We start from the raw sequence: 21300 nt of genomic DNA on the forward strand, positions 1-21300 counted from the left end.
CCTTGGGAGTTTGAGAAAGGAGTCCCGGCGTGGCGTCCAGGGCACCTGGAGCCACATGTGGAGAGGGAGTTGTCTGATGGGTTCCAGTTGGGGCTGCGAGAGTAGTTGGCAAAGAGAAGGGGATGCTGTGGGGTGGATGGGAGGAAGTGGGCATCCCCAGGCAAGTTGGAGGGGCTGGGGGCTAAAGAAGCACTTGCGTTGGGGGTTTTCTTGCCTAGGGAAAGGGGGAAGCAGGAGCATATTGAGAGGGACAAAATGCAGTAAGGAGAGGATTGGGAAGAAACACACACACACACACACACACACACACACACAGTGGGACGAAAGGTTGGGGACGTCCCCCAGTATCCTAAGTGTGTTAGATAGGAACAGGCAAGGATGACTTTAAAACTGCCCATCCCCCTCTCCAACAGATTGATGTGCAGGGATTAACTTTGTGCATGGTTACATCCACATCATACATTTAAAGGTCATGGCTCCTGCCACCAAAAAAACGTGTCCCATTAGCTGCATTTTGTTACAGGTGCTGGGAATTGTAGCTTTGTGAGTGGTAAACTACAGTTTCCAGGACTGTATGTGTAAATCTGTGTGCTTTAATTGTATGATGTGGATGTGACCTGTTGTTTCAGATTGATTTTTAAAAAAATGTAAACCACTTTGAGGTAACTTGTGACAAAAAGCAGTATATAAGCACTACTACTACTAATAGTATTATTATGTGCAGCAAGGTGAGAGAGGCCTGTTGAGTACTTAAGTGGAGGCAGATGAGAAATCTGCAGCATTAGTACATCCACGCCCAAGTTGAGTTGGGGGAGATGTTGGCCTAGCAAGGTATGAAATGCCTTATGGCTCTTGAAAGGAGAATGTTGCAAAGGAGAGAATATATGGAGAGTAAGAGTTTGCTGGGCACTGAGAGGTCCAATAGCTTTTGAAAGAGGGCAGAATATGGTGCTGCAGATCCTCACTTCAGCACAAATCACCCTGAATAGGAGAGCACTAAGAGGAGCTTTCTCAGCACTGGGTCTCCTGGGTTTAAAGGAGTCTGGCTGATTCAGGAGCAAAACTGACTTTAGGTGAGCGAGCAAAGCTTTGCTTGTTACCTAGACAGGGGTGTGAAGGTGGGTGAGGGAGAGAAACAAATGCCCTGTCTAGGAAGAAGAGATAAAATGCTCAATCTTTGCGCAAACATTTTTGTAAGAATACTCATTGCTGCTTAATTGAGATTTGGGAAATGATTTTGGGGCTGGGTAGTGGAGGGGACATAGAGGCATTCATGCTGCCCCCTTCACTGTATCAGGAAAGCTGGGAGGTTGAGATTTGAGTGGCTGAGCATGCCTGAAAGCTGGATGGTGAGGGGACAGAAGCAGAAAGATAAGGATCCCTTGTTAGGACAAGGGAAGCTGGCAGCAGCTGGGTCCTTGGTGAGCCCCCCCCCCCCCCCGCTTTCCCTCCAGGCATAGCTAAGAGGTTTGAGGGGAAGATATATGCCCACTGCCTTTGAGTAGCTGGAGGAGGAAAGATTCTCTTCCAGCCTTTGTCAAGTGGGTGCCCTCCAGGTGTTTTGGACGGCAAATCCCATCAGCACAAGTAATAGTCCAGAACAAGTGGAGGGCAACTCCAGCCTGGCGGAGAGGCTGTTGTCCTGTTTTTGTGTTCTGAAGGAGTGATCAGAAGGCTATTGAAACCCATCAGTATGTGTGTGTGTGTGTGTGTGTGCGCGCGCACCGTTTCTTTTGTTGGCTTTTACAAAAGTAGAACATCTTCCTTTCAGACCTACTTTAAATTGACACACGAAGCCCTTCTAGGTTGATGGGGAAGAGAATTGACGCTTGAGTTTCCTGACATCTTTTCGGATATGGTTTGTTTTTTTAAAAAGCTTTCCCATAGCGCCTTGTAGAGGGAAAACCTAACTTCCAGGGAGGTGGGTGATTGTTTACTACACTAGCAAAGTGCTTTGTGGTCTCTTGCTTCATTGTCTCCTCAATAGCCTTGTTAGGCTGGGTCACTGCTATTAAAAAAGTGTTGCGGGTGGTGATCTGTCAGGCTGATGAGACTGGTGTGCCCATGGCTACTTAGTGGCTGGTTCCGTGTGACTCTGAGCCAGGTTCTAGAAACATAGGAAGCTGCCTTATACTGGTTCCACTGGCTCAGGATTGTCTACATTTACACTGTCTGGCAGCAGCTCTCCAAGGTCTCTGAGAGGAGGCATTCCCAGCGCTACCTGGAGATGCTGGGGGGATTAACCTTGGCCCTTCCTCGTTCAGTACAGGTTATCTGCCACCGAGTTATCTAGCTTATTGTGGTTTACAGGGCATGAGCTGTGTGCCCATGCACATGGCCTGATTGCTTCTGCTTCCTCTTCCCCCTAGCAGGAGCAGGAGAAACAAATCAGCCAGCCTTGGCTTCTCAGACTGACCAAGCCCAGGGTTTGTGGTTTTGGTTTTCTCTAACAAGCCACAGCAAACCAACAGCAAATCATGGGTTTGGACTGGCCAGCAATTGTGGCTTGTTAGGGAGCAATAGATCGCGGCCCCTTGTTTAGCCATAACACAAAGTCTTAAGTTTCTGTTTCATTTATTCTCCTTGCTCTAGGGCAGGGCTGACGTAGGGACAGCTGGGCAGCGATGTACAGCACCCTGCCCAGGCTCAGTAAACCAGAAGGTCTGGCTTATGACATGTGAACATGACCACTGTTTAAAAGAGATGAGACTTCATATGGCTTTCCCAGGTTTTAAGTCCTCCAACTGCTTCCCAGTTAGGTTGGTGAGAGAGGAGTGGGGTTTGCTGGCATATTAAGTTGGTTGTCTGCTTGTCAGGCCATAACTCAGTGGCAGAACATCTGCTTTGCATGCAAAAGGTCGCTGGTTCAATCCTCACCCTCTCCAGGTAGGGCTTGGAGAGACTCCTCCTGCCTAACATCCTGGAGGGGTCTGACTCTGTAGAAGGCAGCTTCCTGTGTTCCTGGTATCCTTTAAAATAAAGGCAGAGCCCAAGAGTGAAGGCTAGCTTGCTTCCAGTTCTGGTTTTAATTTGTGGAAATGCACCCATAAAGTTTTTGTGTGATGAAGGTTGCGATCCTAACCCCACTTTACCTGGGAGGAAGACCCACTGAGTTCTGGGCGGGTATGGTTAGTCTTGCACAGGGCAGCTGCCTCATTAGAAGGACTTACACCATATTTGTTTCAGAAACTAGACATGTGTCCGTCCATCTCTTTGGAGGCAGGGCTTGAACCTGGAGAAAGGAAATTAATTAAGATGGTGCCTTTGACCAAGTGGAAGTGTCCATTCTTAAAGAAAATTTGTTCCTGGCACCAGTATTTGAAATTTGCCAGGTGCTAGGCAAATTTGGCACCTGGCTATCTGCCACTTGCGACCAAGTGAATATGTTTCGGCGCCTGGATGGTACCTGATGTCTTTGACATCTGGAGGTGCATGCCTGGGGGACCATTGGATCGTGCCTGTTTTCACACACTAACATTACATCCTGTAGAATTCTATCTGTGATATTTTATCTGCACAATCAGAATATAGCTTATATATCTGAATTTCTAACACTCCCCATACGTGCTTAGATGGCCCTTTTCCAGCTTGAAAAGCAAAGACAACTTCTCTAAGTTTCTCTGGCTGGCTGCCTCAGTTACAATTCTTACTTGCTACCAGAAGCAAAGTGGCTAACTACAAGTTGGACTTTTCCAAAAGCCAATTTTGGCATTAAGCTGTACTCAGTTGTATTCAGTGGAATATCTCTGTTGGTACAGCATGAGAGTCTTAGTATCAGAGTTGTGGGTTCGAGCACCACATTGGGCAAAAGATCTCTATATTGCAGAGGTTGGCCTGGATGACCCTTGGGGTCCCTTCCAATTCTACAATTCCACAATAAACCTAGCAATTTAGAGTGTTGCCCAATTAGCCATATGACTTGTATTGGCTTGATCAATCTGTGTCAATGTAAGTATAGCTTCTCAAGAAATAAGCCTCTACGGAGCCTATCTTGTGTGAGTTGTTTTGTTTAGAAGAAGCCAAGCGAGAACAGACACTCATTAAGGGATGCAACAGCAGACATTTCTGCATTTGTCTCTGTGTCCAGAGTGGCTTGAATGCTCCTGTTTGCATGCAGAGGTATGGCAGGCTGCTTCCTTTCTAGATATGGCGCCTCATGGTACACAGTTTGATGGCTGTGAACCCTAATGGCTCATCTTGACAAATTGATTGCAGATGTGAACTGAGGATGTGTTGATAACTCCACAAGGCGGATTTTACTTTGATAGATAAAATACGGTAAATAGGATTGCATCCCAACTAAGTTAGTCATGCCCTTCCTTTCAGTAGGTCTCCTCTGAATAGGATCGGGGATGTTTGATTCAAAAGTTTCAAGTGCAAATCATTTTTCGAACATTTTGCATCAATTTTACCACTTCAAAATAACCAATCTGGCTCAGTCCAGCGATGAAAGTGTAAAATTCTTATGCCACTTTTGCTGAGTTCCTACAGAATTGCGACTTACGGAACAGCTGGGGTTCACAGCCACACCATTGGCTGCTGTGTGATATTTGTAGGGGTGGGAAATGTTTAGTTTCACAAGTTCGTTAAAAAGAATGAATGGATGCCTATTTCAAGTCAGGTTGTAGATGAGCTTGGCAACTTACGAGTTTTTAGCTTTGTTTACTAAATACCAGTAAAATAAACATGCTAGATTAGATCGCTCTCTAGGGCAGTGCTGGGAAACCTTGAGCTATGAGAACTGTTATTTTGCCTGCAGCATTGTTTACCCTAAACCATGCCTGCCTGTCTGCCCATCACCTGGTGTCATATGATATCAGGTGTGGGTGAGGTAAGTTCAGCCAATCCAAACTGAACAGGAGATGTTCTCCCAATTCTTATGTTCTGTGCGCAGGTAAAATTTCTTGCTTTTTGAATACGACACCTTTTTTGTTGTTGCTGAACCGCAGTGACAGAAAAGGCACCAAACACAAAAAGTACAGAATTATTTCTGGATAGCAACCTGCCCCCGAAATAAAATCCTGTTAAGCATGCTGGGAATTGTAGCTCTGTGAACTACAGTTCCCAGGATTCTTTGCGGGGGGGGGCTGAGAGCCAAGGGTGGTGTGCAGATTGAGAGCTGGTTCCTAGAGGAGTGATTAATGACATGTGTTGCCAGCAGTCACAACTTTGCTGCCGTTTGGAAAGCGATGGGTCTGTGTGTGTGGTTCGCCCTCCCCCTCTTTCCCCTTTGGGATCTCACTTCTCTCCCTGCCCCCAGTTAATTTATTGAAACAGCAGGAGAGTATGTGGGAGAGAAAGGGTTGGGTGGAGGTGGCAGTTTATCCTCCCAAAAGCCTCCGTGAAAACAAAACTACTCCATGTGTCCTGTGTTGTCTAGGATCGTTGGTGCATCCCCCTCCCCCCCTTGTGTTGGGGGTGCAAGGATCTAAATAGACATGTTAATTTCATGCCCTCCTAACAGGGCAGCCCCCATCAAGCAGCTGTTGATCTAGAGCTGGCTGACAGCTGTTAAGACAAATCCTTTGTTTAGGATGGGGATTATCTCAAAACAGAGGTTCGGAGGCCTTGAATTCTCTCAGCACACCCAAATAAAGATGCTTGGGGGGGGGGAAGGATGGGTTTCAGGGGGAAACCAGACGTGGACGTTCTCGTTGGAATATGCTGCCTCTGGTGAGCAGGGGAAAAAAGAAGTTTGCTGCCGGATATTTCAGTGGCAAAGTCTGGTTTCATACTGCTGGATGTGTTATGCTGCAACTGAAAATAGGCTTCCTCCCCTCCTTGTGCCCCTCTGCTTAGGCTCATTCATTTGCATGACAAAGTGGAGGCTTAATGCAACTTTGCCATGGTGAGTGGAGGTATGCAGAGAGGCACCCCCTTGTTTCGAGGGAGAATGGGGCAGGTCTTGATAAAGGGGTGACTGTCTCTCTGGGTTCCCCTGTGCTGGCTTTGGTTACTTGCATTTTGTAGATGCGGTTTCTTCAACTGTGCCATGGCGATGACCTCAAGCTCCTTATGACTGGGTTGCCCAAATGTCTTGTCTGCATCTGCGAAGACAATTTGTTTGGATGGTATTCGTAATAGGGCTGCCATGGTGGTGGTCCCGCAGTTAAGTGGAATTAGATCTTGCTCTAAGTTGGGCAGGACCCATCCCATGTGGTCTTTACATGGGCCTTGAAGACCTCCTCTTTCATGAAGGCCTTCGTGTAATATAAATGGGGGTTTCTATGCTGGGGGTCTGCTGACATTTCTTTTCGCTGCTGGTGTATTTTAGTCTACTTTGTACTGTCTTTTAGGGATAGTGTTGCAATAAAGTGGATATATTGAATTGCTACCTTTGTATATTTCGTTCTGTTGTGAACAGCTTTGTGGAGCAAGTGCTCAAAAATCCTATCATCTTTGTTTTTAATTGGTGCAAATGGAAGTTGTGTTTTCATCTGGTAAAGTTAAGTTCATTGTGGTTGCTGATTCCCCCCTTGCCACCCTTCTGTTCTGTGGATCATTGGCTCACCTTTTACAGGTAAGAGCCACAGTGGAGTATGGAAGTCCTTGTTGTCTCTTAATTTCCTTCCCTTCCTTCAAGGAGCACAGCGGGGTCCCTGGAATTGCTTGTCATTTTTTTATTTCTAGACAGTTATATCAAACGTTAGTCACATTCAGAATAGATGCATTGAAATGAAATAACAAGAGTGACTTTGGTCCATTAATGTCAATGGTTCTTCTCCGAGCAGAACTTAGTTGGCCTCAGCTTGTCTTCTTGAATTTCAGCTAAAGCAGGGGTACAAACCTGGTGGCCCTACAGATGTTGTTGGACTGCAAATTCCATCATCCGTGACCATTGTCTAGGTTAAGATCCTTCCTCTAGTAAAACTAAAAACCCAACAAAGTCCTAAACAGTCTTTTAAAGCATGGGTTCTACCTCTAAACACGATGGTGTTTGTACTCTAACCACTGTGCCACCACTAAAACTCTCCAGTATTTTAGGGTGTGTGTGAGATGTTAAGTTAAAAAAAAAATTCTCTGCCATGAAATCACAAAAGCTCAAACACACAAACAAGCAACAGTTATGGCATTCCTGCAAGGTAGTGTTAAAATGAAATTTCTAACTCATTTAAATTGCTTTGCAATGAGCGCAATTTGCATACCACATTTCTGCATATTGGAGATAATGAACAGGTGGCCGCTTTGCACTTATTCTGCAATATCTATTCAGAAGCTATTGCCCCTGGATGTGAGTGGAAAATGTGCAGTTAGGTACTGAACAATCTTGAGCTTTTGAAAATTAGGAAAACCAGTGCATCTTGGCTGTCTCATTTCAGAAACCTTGAGTATTTTTGCCATCATAGCTCTGCACTCAGGAAGCTTGGTTTCTTACTTGAAAAGACATAAAAGTCGTGTTCAAATGCTACTTTCCCAGAACCTGTGACCATGCTGAGATTAGGAGCGGATCTTGGGCTTGAAGACCTGCTCACTCACTTCCCTGCCTCCACCACCGTGCATGCTGCATAACCAGAGCTGTGATATTGCAGGAGCACTGGGCAAAGTGCAAAGATTTGTATTGTCACCGAATTCAGCTTTTTGAGAATCTCCGCTGTATTTTTAAGTCAAGCATCTAGCCCTCCTGACTGTGAGTATATAGAATGGACATGCTCCCTGTCTTGGTCATAGCTCAGTGATAGAGCACCTGCTTTGCTTCCAGAAGGCCCCAGATTCAATTCTCAGTGGCATCTCTGGGAATTTCCCCTGCCTGAAACCATGGAGAGGTGCTGTCAGTCATTTTAGACCAGTGATTAGCTTATATATCTGAGTTTCTAGCACTGGACCCAAGTTTGAAAAAGGCTGGTGTAGGCAGTACTGAGTCAGATGGATCAATGACCTGACTCTGAACAAGGCAGCTTCCTATGTTCTGGGGTAGGGCAAGTATTGGCTGAAAAAGCTTCATGGTGCCTTGGGGGAAGTGCTTTGGAGGAGGTCGGAATCTCTGGGGTAGAGGATCTCCTCGGCCTTCGGGAGGTCCCAGGCTCAACCCCCAGCATCTCCAGGTAGGGCTGGGAGAAAGACCCCTATGTGAAACTCTAGACAGTCTCTTGTTCGTCAGTGCGGACAGCACTGGGCCAAATGGAGCAATGGTCTTGTTTGGGCTAAGGCAGCTTCCTGTATTCTTTGGGGGTGTTGGTGTCGCTTGCCTCTTTGGCAGGCATTCTGCCATGGGTAAGTCCTAGGGTGCAGTGAAAAGAGGGGTGGGAAAGCAGCTGGGTGCCAAGGATCTCAGGCGGTGGTGTGTAGCTAATGTCTGGAGTTTCATCTTGCCAGCTGGGATGCTGAGCTTTAATTTATGCATCGTGGCCACTCTTCCCTTGTCTGCCGTCCAGCCATAATTCGCCCGCCAGCCATCCCCCTTGTTGTGTCGCTGACGGGCAACCACTTTTAATCTGTGCATTGATTCCTTGACTTCATTAATTAATCTGCAAGGTTTTCAAGAGACAGGGCTTGGCAACGGTCCGAAAGCTGGAGCAAATCTGCATTTGTGTTTTATGTGAAACTCTGTGGCATCCTGGCAACTCCACAGCAATTTCACTCCTTCTGTGTGGTTTAAGACCTTTGAAATGTCCCAAACCATCTCGCGGAGGCTGTTACTGCGGAAAAGCAACAGCTAATCCTCAACTTGATCTGTATTGCAGGTGGAGGGGTGAGGAGGGTGAGAGAGAGAGAGAGAGAGAGAGAGAGAGAGAGAGAGAGAAGGGAAGATGCATTGAATGAGCCCTGGGGGAATCTGGGAGAGTTTGGTCCCCATTGTGTGTCTCTCTAGTCCACAGCTGCGCCTTGTCCATTCATTTTTGTCCTGCAAACGTGTGCAGTGACGCGGCAGGAGCCCTGCCACAAACTGTTCTCAGACTGGGTGTGCTAAAGATTCTGGTTTTCTTTTTTAATAGTCTGTGGGCTTAGCCATGCCATCTTGCCAAGTGTGATCCAGCCACATACTTTCTTTTGTTCAACTCCTCCTTTCCCCCAAGGCAGTCCTTGGACACAAAAGTATTTTGCACCCAGATCCACAGGCTGTGGGAAGGGTATGGCAAAGGTGCATTGGGGAGAGCCTTAAATTCTGGGGCCAAGGAAGAACTTTGCAACTCCACACCTTCAATATATATAACCTGTTTAATCTCCTGTCCCAAACTGTCAATTTCATTTCTCTTACTGGAAATATCAGTGGAGATTTTTCATTTTTTAAAATGGTTTAACAATGCACTGATTGAACAAGTGCTTTCTTTTATGTGTCTAGAAGCTTACCCAGAAGTCTGTGGTGAGGTACTTTGCCAAACGTTTTGTGAAAGTCCATGTATACTATGTTAACTGGATTACCCCTATCTATATGTGTGTAGACTCTCTTCTCTTAAAGGTAAAGGGACCCCTGACTGTTAAGTCCAGTCGTGAACAACTCTGTGGTTGCAGTGCTCACCTCACTTTACAGGCCGAGGGAGCCGCCGTTTGTCTGCAGACAGCTTCCAGGTCATGTGGCCAGCATGACTAAGCCGCTTCTGGCAAACCAGAGCAGCGCAAGGAAACACCGTTTACCCTCCCGCTGGAGCGGTACCTGTTTATCTACTTGCACTTTGACATGCTTTCGAACTACTAGGTGGGCAGGAGCTGGGACCAAGCAATGGGAGCTCACCCCATCATGGGGATTTGAACTGCCGACCTTCTGATTGGCAAGCCCTAGGCTCTGTGGTTTAGACCACAGCGCCACCTGCATCCCATATGTGCGTGTAGACTCTCTTCTCTTAATGTACGCTTAATAAGTTGTTGACATTACTGAGCAAGATGGCTCAGTGGTCTCTCTGTATAAGGCAGTGCTATCAAAACCAGATCAGCAAGGAACCCCCAGTGGCACTCAACAGCCGTCATTTAATGAGGCACAGGAGAATGGGAAGAGGTTTTTAGCTCTTTCTTAAAAGTCATTGACAATTGTGGCAGACTGACTTCCCTTAGTAAAGTGTTTGCTGTGCTGGTTGGGGCTGATGGGAGTTTTAGTGTAGAACATCTGGAGGGCACCAGGTTGGAGAAGGCTGCTTGAATGCTCCCAAGGATGCTTCTTAGAACGGTCCCTTTCGAATTCCAGATAAGAATGTGAACCTGTTCCTTATATATCAGTAGTTCTAAAACTATGATATGTGGAAGTGTTGTTGTGGAGCCATTGAGAAATATCTGTATTGAATATCTATCTTTACTTGTCCTTGCATGGGATTCTGCCCCCACCCCCAAAGATGGAGATCAGTTTTGCAGAACATCTTAGTTCATAAAACATCTTAGTTCACATCCATCACTCTAGAGCAGTGGTTTCCAACCTTTTTTTGACCATGCCCCACCTAAGCATCTCTAAAATCCTGATGCCTCCCACCTCCCATGACATATAATTCTTATTATTCAAAAAATGAACTCCTATTCACATGGAGGAAGCCTAAAAGGCCATTAACATGGTCTAACACATTCTTAAATTGGCCCCCCATAAAAATCAAATTGTCCCCCTGTGGGGCATGTGCCCCACATTGGGAACCACGGCTCTAGAGAGTAAAGACAAGGGTTATTAAAAGTGAGTTGAGGATGTGCCTTGATTTGTAGAACTAATAAAGTTTATTAAGTTGTCTGCTTAGACCCGCCCCCTGCCCCCGCAGTTTTCAAGTGGTCTGCATTGAGGTTTAGAACTGCCGTTCTCAGTGAGGAATTAGACTGTGTTGAAAGGAAGCGCAGCAGCAGCAGCAGCCTTACAGCAGAGTAATCCAGAGTATACCAGTAAGCCAGAAAGCAAAGCGCAGCAGTGTGGCTTGGGATAAGAGGATTCCTCTACTTTCTCTAAGCAGTGCTCTTGGGCAATGGGGGTCAGGGGCTGTTTAAGGTGAAATGTGGTGGATAACACCCAGCAGTGGCGCTCTGGCTCCTGTAGACTAGCTACAGGGGTTTAAGCAACAGACGCATTGACCGTGGAAGTAGAATGAAGGGAAACACCTGGGGTGCCTGCCCTGCATGCAAATCGGCCATTGAAAGATGGTTCAACACCTGGTGAGTGGTGTTGTTTTTTAAAATGACTTTACATTAAATCATGTTTTCAGTGTGGAAGTATCTGTTCAACGTGGTAGGTGAAAAAGCAACCTGCTAGCTTGCTCTGGGGTGTGCTATTCAAATCCTTTGCATGTTTACTCAGAAGTAAGTCCCACTGTGTTCATTGGGGCTTACTCTCCATTAAGTGTGTGCAAAATTGCAGCAGGCCAGGCAGTGGTGCAGGTCTTCTTTGGTTGACAGCCGAACCAAAGTAAAGCACATAAAACAAAATTAAATGTATAACAAACAAGACTAACAATGTATTCTAAGAATTCAAGAGAAGAGCAAAAAAACACCCACAATTGAGCATGGTCAGTATAAGGTAGGGAGACACACACACACACACACACACACACACACACACCAGGGAGGAGAAAATAAGAGATGTGTGATTAAGGAACTGGCCATCTCAGTAATAGTTTCCTTAAAAGACAACAAACCATTCCTGATTCTCTCCAGAGCTGGTCCTTGAGATGTGTGACTGGGTGTGTTACTTGGGATCCTGTCCCAGGCAGAGAAATGGCTAACTCTACCTCCTGAAACTTTCTACTTCTGCTGGGGGTCTCTGGCAGCATTGGGTTTAAACAGTTTCTACTGCAGGGCTGAGCAGACTTTAGACTGATCCAATTGCTTTTTGTTGCTTATTATAAGAGCTACCAACCAGAGCCAGGTGCAAAAGAGAGTAGTGTTTGAGTTGAAGAAAAGTGAGCATGTCCTGACCTTAGGATTTGTTTTCAGCTCAGGAACTGAAGCGAGTTCACAGTCCCTTTGCCCAAGGGGCCAACTCCTACTTCACATTATTCATTTCAGTGGCCTAATTTAGTTGGGAAAACTCATTCTGCTGTTGCTGTTGTTAAAGAACTGGGGGTCAGAACCCCTGGCTGACCTACTGTCAGTCACTCAGAGATCTACTGGTAGATCAGGATCTACCACCTGCCAACCCCTGCTCTACAGAACACTGTTTTAGTCCTTTTTCCTAAGTGGTGTGGGCTGCCAATTTTTGTCTGTGGATGGTCAGGCTGGTTGATGGTGCCTACTGATTCATTTATTTTTAAGGGCAATGAATCCTCATCATCTTCAGGAAAATCATGGCAGATAATTAGCTGGTTGTTGCCTAACTTAGTTGCACTAAGTTTCTGCTGAAATCAATAGGACAAGTTAGTTACAACATAAATAAGTAATGACTAATTTGTCATACTTATTTCATTGGGACCCAAATTCTGCTAACTTAGTCTGGAGCCAACCCAATGTTTGCTTTGCACCCAGCATCTACCATAACCACTACCAAGACCTCCCCACTAAATGCAAGGTTTTCATTTGAAATTTTAAAATGCAATATTAAACACATACAACAACAACTGATTGTCCACCACCCTCCTCGCTGAGGCTTGTAAATCATGTTGCAATTCTGGAGAGCTGTGTTGGGTGGGATGCAGGGCTGATAATAGCAGTTTGTGGTACGAAGAGGGCTCTTCAGAGATGGATGCTGGCCTCCGGGTGACCTTGTAAGGGAGCAGACTCCCAAGTCTGTTCACTGGGGAAGCCGGTAGGTTAAAGGGCAGGTTGAGATTGATTGTAGGGTGGAACCTATTGCTTCCCGGAATTGCATGCGAGTGACTTGACTTAAAAAGAACAGCATGCAATTGATCCTTCCCAAATGTTCTTTCTCTGGGAAGAGTAGTTGAAGAGAGCTAATTTCCCTCTACGAGATTTCCCTTCTGTACTCTGAATCATCACCACACTTTACCTGAATCTTCACATGGCCACAGAATGGAGTGGTATAAAGAAGGGCTGTGCAGACCACAGGTAGAATGACATTTATTTTTCTTACTGCTGTGTGTGTGGTTTAAAATAAAAATAAAAATCCACCCTACAAATAAAAAGCAGGAGAGAGAGGTGGGTTAAACCTTTATCACCAACATTCTAGATTTATTATTGCAGGAAGTTTTAAAAAATCCTTAATAGTGTTGATCATCCTGAAGTGGTACAGCTCACTTTGTACAGCCTCATGACTTGTACCACTTAATTCTGCTGCCAAGTAGGAAACAGTGCTTAGAGTGGGATAACTCAGTGGTAAAGCACCTGTTTTGTATGCAGAAAGATTCCTGGCTCAAATGCTGGCATATTCTATTAAAATCAGTATCTAGGAGCTGTGTGTGCATATATATCTGTCTTGGACCCTGTAGCATCCTCTGCCAAACTGGTACTCTTTCGGACTTCAACACCCAGCATAGCCAATAGTTAGGAATCATGGGAGCAGTGGTCCAGAACTTCTGGGGGGCACCAGGTTGTGGAAGCTGTTGCTGCTCAGAGCAGATAATGCTGTGCCAGACAGACAAATAGTCTGGTCCAATAAAAGGCAGCTCCTAAGAATATCATAAGAGCCTTGCTGGATAAGGCCAGTGATCCATCTAGTCCAGCACCTTCTTTTTACAGTGGCCAACCAGATGCCAATGGGAAGGCCACAAGCAGGCCCCGAGCACAACAGCACTCTCCCACCCTGCAATTTCCGCAAATGTTATTTAAAGGCATACTTCCTCTGACAGAGGAGGTCTAGTAGTCCTTGACACAGAACACAGCCATCAGGGCTAGTAGTCATTGATATTCTCATCCTTAGTGAATTTGTGTTACCCTCTTTAGAAGCTGTCCACTTTAGAGGCCATTGTTACCCCTTGTGGCAGCGAATTCCATAATCCAGCACCCTCTTCTCACAGTGGTCAGGCAGGTGACTCTGGGAAGCCTGCAAGCAAGACCTGAGCATGGCAACATCCCCTCTAGTGCATCCTGCCCTCAATACTGTAAATAGTACCTAGCCATAATATTTAGTGGTTATTGGTAGCCTGTCCTCCATGAATTTGCCTAAACCCCTTGTAAAGCCACCAGAGAAGGTGGAAGCGAAATCCACAATTGAACTATGTATGTGTGGTCTAAAAACTTCCATCATTCAGCTTTACTGGCTGGTGCCAGGTTCATTTTTCTCCATGCTGTGCATAATTCTACACACCTTTATCATGTCTCCTTGCTTACTTGCCTGTTTTCTAAACTAAGATGCCTTAAATGCTGCAACTTTTCCACACAGGGGAGTCACTCAGGCCCCTTGATCATTTTGGTTCCCCTTCTTCACCTTTCCCCCAGCTTTACAATATCCCTTTTTTGAGGCACAGTGACCAGAACTGTCCTGTGTTCCCATGAACATGATGCCGGCTGGGGCAGTCCAGGTGTTCTGGGAGTACAGGGTCCACCAGCCCCAGCCAGCACAAACTGTCCAGCCACTAACATCTGGGAATTCTACTTGGTCCATCCCACACCCCTTTGCCTCTAGTTCTATTAGGAACCCTTCAGTGAGGTTGGGGGTTGAAAACTTCATTATTTCAGGCAGATTCCTTTACCACTTTGCATCTCATGCAACACTGTTGGCACCAGGGAAATCTGACTCTTTACTCTTGTTCTCCATGAATTTTGGGGTTCCTTTGGTTTCGGTTCACTTTTGTTCTTTGAATCTATTGTGAATCTTTGGTTTGAGCTCCCCCCCCCCTCCAATGTTGCCGAACAACAACTCTCCAACCTTCTGGACCAAACACCACTGTATCCTACAAACCACCAAGGTGCATGCATTGTGTCTATCTTACCAGCACTGTTGCATTTGACAGGCCTAAAAATATTATAACTGAGCTTTTCGTTTGTCATTCCTGTGTTTAAACTTTGCAGCCAGAGGCCCCAGGAATTAGGCTGGGAACTGGGGAATTGCTTTTGGTAGGTGAGGGCTGTCCAGTGGAACTGGGTTATCAGAGAGATTGAGGGAAAGGTTACAGTGGGAGTGCATTATGCCAGGATGAGGTGGAGATGTATTACTTAAAAATCCAGTGCTGACTCCCTTTTAAGTGATGGGGTCATATTGTCACAGGTAGTTGAACTTCAGACTTGTCATCTCTTTGGAAAGCTCTTTGCGCCACTCTTTCCCATAATTAATCAATGTTCCTATATAGCATTGGGTGCAGTCTCAATCATTTACTTGGGACTACAACTCCTTTGTGGGATGCAGGTGGCACTGTGGGTTAAACCACAGAGCCTAGGACTTGCCGATCAGAAGGTTGGCGGTTTGAATCCCCGCGACGGGGTGAGCTCCCGTTGCTCGGTCCCTGCTCCTGCCAACCTAGCAGTTCGAAAGCACGTCAAAGTGCAAGTAGATAGATAGGTATCACTCCGGTGGGAAGGTAAACAGTGTTTCTGTGCACTGCTCTGGTTTGCCAGAAGCCGCTTAGTCATGCTGGCCACATGACCCGGAAGCTGTACGCTGGCTCCCTCACCCAATAAACCGAGATGACCGCCGCAACCCCAGAGTCGGCCACGACTGGATCTAACGGTCAGGGGTCTCTTTACCCTTTACCTTTACAACTCCTTTGGCCATGCTGGCTGAGGCTGATGGGGACCTCTGAAATGCCACAGGTTGACCACCCTTGATCTAAAGCATTGGTCTTCAACTGGTGGGTCTGGGCGCATTACCAGGTCACAGCCTGACCTAGGATGGGTCACAATAGCAGTATCCCATTGTGCAAATACACGGCAACATATTAAGTAATGGGTCCCCGGATGTGTGTGTAGGCTAAAGTTTGGTCCTCAGTTTGGAAAGAGTGAAGACTACTGCTGTGACATTTTAAAATATCCTCTCCTCTTTCTTTTGTCTAGCAACCGCTGCAGGCACTTACCTGCCACCCCTGCAGCAGGTATTTCAAGCTCCTCGCCGGCCCGGGATAGGAACTGTCGGGAAGCCAATCAAACTCTTAGCCAACTACTTTGAAGTAGACATTCCCAAGATTGACGTCTATCACTATGAAGTTGACATCAAGCCAGACAAGTGCCCTCGCAGAGTCAACAGGTAAGGCAAGTATTAGCGTTTAGCAATTTCTCCTCTTGTCCAGCCCTTTAACTGGGAAGAAGCCAAAGGCCTTGGAGAAAACGCATGCAGAGCCCTGCATCTCTTCTCCCCCATCCGGCTAGTTCTGAGAGCCCCACTTCCAAGCACACCTGTTGCAGCTCTTTCTGCCCAGTGGATACTTGGCACTATTTAGCTTTGCTACGAGTGAAGTTGCCGCTTTTTGCACAGGTGGGAGCTGACCCTGCAAGCTGATGCTTAGACCGGCAGTGAAGTGGCTTTCCTGCAGCATCTCTCTCTTCCTTCCTCTCCGCCCACACTGGGAATTCGGCCTCTCTCCTCGCCCCATCTCTGGCCATGCGCTGGCGGTGGCGGCTTGAGAGATAACTGGGCTTTGGGCTCTATCACTGGTCAGCTTACAGCAGCTGTGTGATCTTGGCTGCGGTCCCAGGCTTTTAAAATAGCCATCCTTAGGCTTTGGGCAATTGTACTGCTGTTTAAAACTCTGCTGTTCGTTTAATTCTTTGCTTGGGAAGGTCAGTATTGAGAGCTATCTGAATTAAAGAATGAAAATTCTGCAAGGAGCACATGCGTAGAGCAGCTGATTAAATTTTGTACCAGTTTTCTTTTAACTTGCATAATTCTGGCTTGGTTATCCATGAAGGTGTGAGAGACCTATAGAGGCTCACTCCCCCCCGCTCCTGAATACCAAACTCAGGCTTCTGAGATGTCAGCTGAAGGCATTGTAGAGTTGGCATGCTGGTCAAATATTTCAAGACTGCTACTAGGTAGAGGGCAGTGTAATTTAAAAATAAAAATTATGGTGCCATTTGTTAGCAAGGACAGGAACATGGGCTACTTGTCCCCTAGTCTTGCAGCAGCTAGGGGCAAGTGTGCCCCCACTGGCCACCTGCTTATAACTGCAAGCATATTGCAACTATCAACGCAAGCAATCATCACTGGCAAAGGCCCACATGTCAGACTAGGACCAAGGAGGGGATGCAGGTCCAAGTCCTTACTTATCCATGAAGTTCATTAGATGGACAGGTTGCGCCCAGCCAACTTCACCTACTTCGTGTAGTTATTGGTGATGGTACATTTTTTTGTGGGAGAAATTTATATATCTCCCTATCCTTTGGCAAGTGTGGAATAAAAATGCAGTAACATTAATTATTACCTTAAAAAACAACAACTGGCAGTCAGCCCAGTTACAAAAAAAAAAATAATTAAGTGGGGAAACAGTTGATCTTCTTATTTCCTAATGGCAATGCTTTAAAGTCCAACCCTCCAGATGTGTTGGACTTCGGTTCCCATACTGCTAAGGGGAACTGTCGTCTAACAACATCTGGAGGGCACCAGGTTGACCAAGTCTACTTTAAACATGCTTGACCATGACTTGTCAGTATTTGCCTGGTCAATGTTGCTTTTGATCATTTCAGGGCATTACCCATAGGCTTAAGTAACTTTTATGATAAACATCAAAATTATTCAGATAATTTTTTTTAGAAAACATATTTAGCATATCATCAAAGGCAATTAAAAATAAGATTTTTTTGGAGGAAAACATTAATACAAATTCCATACTTCTTCACTGGTTGGTGTGTCAGCTGCAGTCTTTTTCTGGACAGGGATAGCCTGGGTACAGTTAGCCGCACTCTGTGACACACTTTTTATGAGGCCACCATTGAACGCAATTCAACAACTGCGACGAGTGCAGAATGTGGCATCCAGAGTGTGTAGGGGAATAGAACTCAAGCAGGTACACTGGTTGCCAGTTACCTTCTGGTCACAAAACTATGTGCTTAAGACAACATTTAAAGCTCTGAATGATCCTCAGCCCAAATATCTGAGAGAATTCTGTCTCCTGTATCAACCTACCCTGCATTAAGATCAGAAGAGGCTTTCTGGGTCATCCCTATGTTAAATGAGATGCATAATGCAGGGATGCATGGTAGAGCCTTAATGGTGGTAGCTCCATGTCTGTAGGATGACCTTTCCATTGAAGTGCATCTCACCCTAACTGTATATTTGGGAGGAAGGGTGGGGTATAAATGAAAATAATAAAATTTGTTTTGATGCCAGATGAAAGATCTCTTTTTGGTAGGCCTTCTATTATAAATTGCATACATTTATGTAATTTCTGAGAATGATTTTTAAAAGTTTTTGCTGCTTATTTTATCCAATATTGCCTTTTTTTTTCTTTTTTCTTTTGGTAAACTACCCTGTGACCATTTTTGGTGAAGAGCGATCAAGAAACCTGCTAAAGAAACAAATCATTTACCAAGCATTCTACCTCATTTTTGCCATTTCAGGTTAACCCATCTGTCTCAGTCTAGCGATGAAAGTATTAAATTCTGTCACTTTTGCTGTGTTTCTGCAGAATTGTGGAGTTCACAACTACCTCATTGGCTTCTGGGCAGTGTTTGTGGATGGGAATCTGAGATTCGGGCTGGAAAATGTCCTGTTCCACAAGTTCATTAATAAGAGTGAACGAATGCCTCTTGCAAACACAACGTTAAACAAGCCTGGCAATTTATGATGGTTTTTAAAGCTTTTTTTTTTTACTAAATTCCAGTAAAATAAACATGCTTTATTAGATTGCTCTCTAGGGCATTAGTAAATTTTCTAATTCAATCAGGGGTTTTTTTTCCTGATGCAGATCACTATGATTTACATAAGGAAAATTTTCCAATTCAGTTTTTCCCCCAGACAAGTTACATCACTTATGGGAATGAGGGAAAATACAAGATCAGCCAAGGTGATTGGCCAAGCAATACGAAGTTGTTGTATTATATAGTCTTGGTAAAGTCTAGGTGCTTAGCCTATTGCACTCATTTACTCAGCAGAGTAGTACCTTCCACTTGCTGCATGTTAAGGCTTCAACTTTTCCAGCACCAGCCACTGACCCAAATGATCCTGAGTTCTCCCTCACCTTCTAGCTTGGCTGCTCCCAGTCCAGTCATACATTTGGTCCTAGTTTCTTACTGGAATTGTGAACCCGCTAGCCAATCCTTCTAGCTTCTCTCTTCCTCCCCCTCCCCTCCTGGTCTCTCTCTCTGCAGGGAGGTTGTGGAATACATGGTACAACACTTCAAACCTCAAATCTTTGGAGATCGGAAGCCGGTGTACGATGGGAAAAAGAACATCTATACGGTCACTGCCCTGCCCATTGGCAATGAAAGGGTAAGAAGGCAGTGTTCTCTTGGGTGGTTGGGCTTCCTCAGGCACCCTCCTTTTTAAAGCCAGAAGGATCAGGAGAATTAAGAAGTTGCATTGGTGTTCCCTTCTATCTCTGCTGTCCATCCAACATGGCAGTGACTGAAAATTACATGGTCAGTCACTTGACATCACCTTGATGTCTGGCGACCCAGCTTCAGAGGAAAGAATTGGGAACACACTCTTTTAAGTGCATTTCCAATTCTTTCTCCCTTTGTATCCTGACTTGAACTCAAGCCCCTGATGAAGGGGACTTGCAAAGCACTGTGCTTTCAGCTGGAATTGTGTTTAATGAATGCCAGAGACAGCAGGAGCTTAACAGCAACTATTTCGTTGTCTAAAAATGACTATACAACAGGCCTAACAAACTTACTAATGCAACTTCTTTTTCTTCAATCCTTCACTCTTAGTTCTAGTTCCATACCATATAAGGCAGGGGTTCCAAAGCCATAGTTCCATGCCATACCATATAAGGCAGGGGTTCACAAAACTCTGGACCGCAGGTACTCCATGAGCTTCATTCAGGTGGCCCATAGCATGTCTGAATTAAATATTCATATTTATTTTTTAAATGTTTCCTTTATTTCTTTCCTTGTATTTTATTGTATTACAACCTGACTACTGTGGAATGCAAATCATAACACACAATAAAAGACAATTTTAAGAAATTAATTTATTTTTCTGTCATTTGTTTGTAGGTTGACTTTGAGGTGACAATTCCAGGGGAAGGCAAAGACAGGATATTCAAGGTTTCAATCAAGTGGATGGCCATTGTGAGCTGGCGGATGCTTCACGAGGCCCTGGTGAGCGGGCAGATTCCTGTTCCGCTGGAATCTGTCCAAGCCCTTGATGTTGCCATGAGGCACCTGGCCTCCATGAGGTAACTAACTTTTGCGGTCAGGGATTTAGTTAATTTTTTTAGGGAAGATGCACATAACTCTGGGCACATCTTTTATCCTGTTTTCACACAGATATATTACATCCATGAAGCCAACGTGGCCTTGGGAATTGTATTTTTGTGGAATTTTCTGTGAGGGAGTAGCTCTCTCACGCCTCTTCACTGTCTTCAGCTGGTGTCTAAAAGAGTACAGTGATGGTGCCTACATAATATCAATAGGCAGGGTGTTCCAAAGCACAGGTGCTGCTTCATTAAAGGAAAACAACTGCTTTCAAATGCGGAATGGACATCGCTTGGCACTTGTAGAGGTGCAAGTCCCACAGATTGAAGTGATTGGATTGGCATGCATGGAGCAAGGAAATCCTTTAACTTGCAACTTTGAAGACTGCCCACCTCAAGAAAGAACTGGGCAAAATTATGCTAGTGACAAATCTGTAAGAAGATTTGAGGCCCAGGGACATTCTTGAAGGGTTTTTGTGCCTCAGTCTAGACTTCAAATATCAAAGTTTGCTGTCCTACATGGGTATAGCATGGGCTAATGTTCTTCATTTTCTTTGGCCTCCCCAGGTACACGCCAGTGGGCCGTTCCTTCTTCTCTCCCCCTGAAGGATACTATCACCCGCTGGGAGGTGGTCGGGAGGTCTGGTTTGGGTTCCACCAGTCTGTCAGACCTGCTATGTGGAAGATGATGCTGAATATTGACGGTAACTAAATGCATGCAGTAATGTAACCCTGATATATAAATATCACTGTAAAACATTCAGAATACCCAACCAGAAGTCTGTGGCTGAAAAAGGATTGTTGACAATGTCTCTTAGGTTCTATGGGGCCCTGTTCACCAGAGGTGCCTGAACTGTTGTAATAGGTTCACTGGAGAACAAGAACCTGGTCAGATGTAGCTTGCATTGTGGTGATTATTTTGACAGTTCACAGGCACAGGTTTTCTGACAGCATGCATGGCTGGTGTTTCCCTAAGCAGCTTCATAAAAGGCAGAGCAAAAATGTATTATATAAACATAAGTAAACTTATCTGGTTCTCTGCAAGTGTTGCATTGCTTTTTAAAATGTGATTTTTCTAGAGCATTTGATTCTCTAATTCTTTGGTTCTTGTTTTTATTATGTATTTTGTGTTTATATCTTGTATTTTTATGCTGTGAATGGCCCTGGGATCTACGGATGAAGGGTGGTATACTAATTCTAGTAGTAGTAATCATCGTCG

At 45.2% G+C, this 21300-nt stretch overlaps 1 protein-coding gene across 2 annotated transcripts in view; it reads left to right on the forward strand.

Annotated features, from left to right (window-relative positions):
* Positions 1–21300, forward strand: part of LOC308483986 (protein argonaute-1) — a 45635-nt gene that overhangs the window by 830 nt on the left and 23505 nt on the right. The window contains exons 2-5 of one of the 2 annotated variants that reach the window (XM_081018446.1): positions 15781–15970; positions 19030–19150; positions 19882–20063; positions 20649–20785. In XM_081018446.1, the coding sequence (XP_080874572.1) occupies positions 15781–15970; positions 19030–19150; positions 19882–20063; positions 20649–20785 (630 nt within the window). Of the gene's footprint in view, positions 1–15780; positions 15980–19029; positions 19151–19881; positions 20064–20648; positions 20786–21300 lie in introns of those variants that run through there. The other variant, XM_081018447.1, reaches the window with a different exon arrangement.

The sequence above is a fragment of the Podarcis pityusensis genome (genome assembly GCF_964106645.2).
Source record: "Podarcis pityusensis genome assembly, chromosome: 8".
NCBI classification, from domain to species: Eukaryota; Metazoa; Chordata; class Lepidosauria; order Squamata; family Lacertidae; genus Podarcis; species Podarcis pityusensis.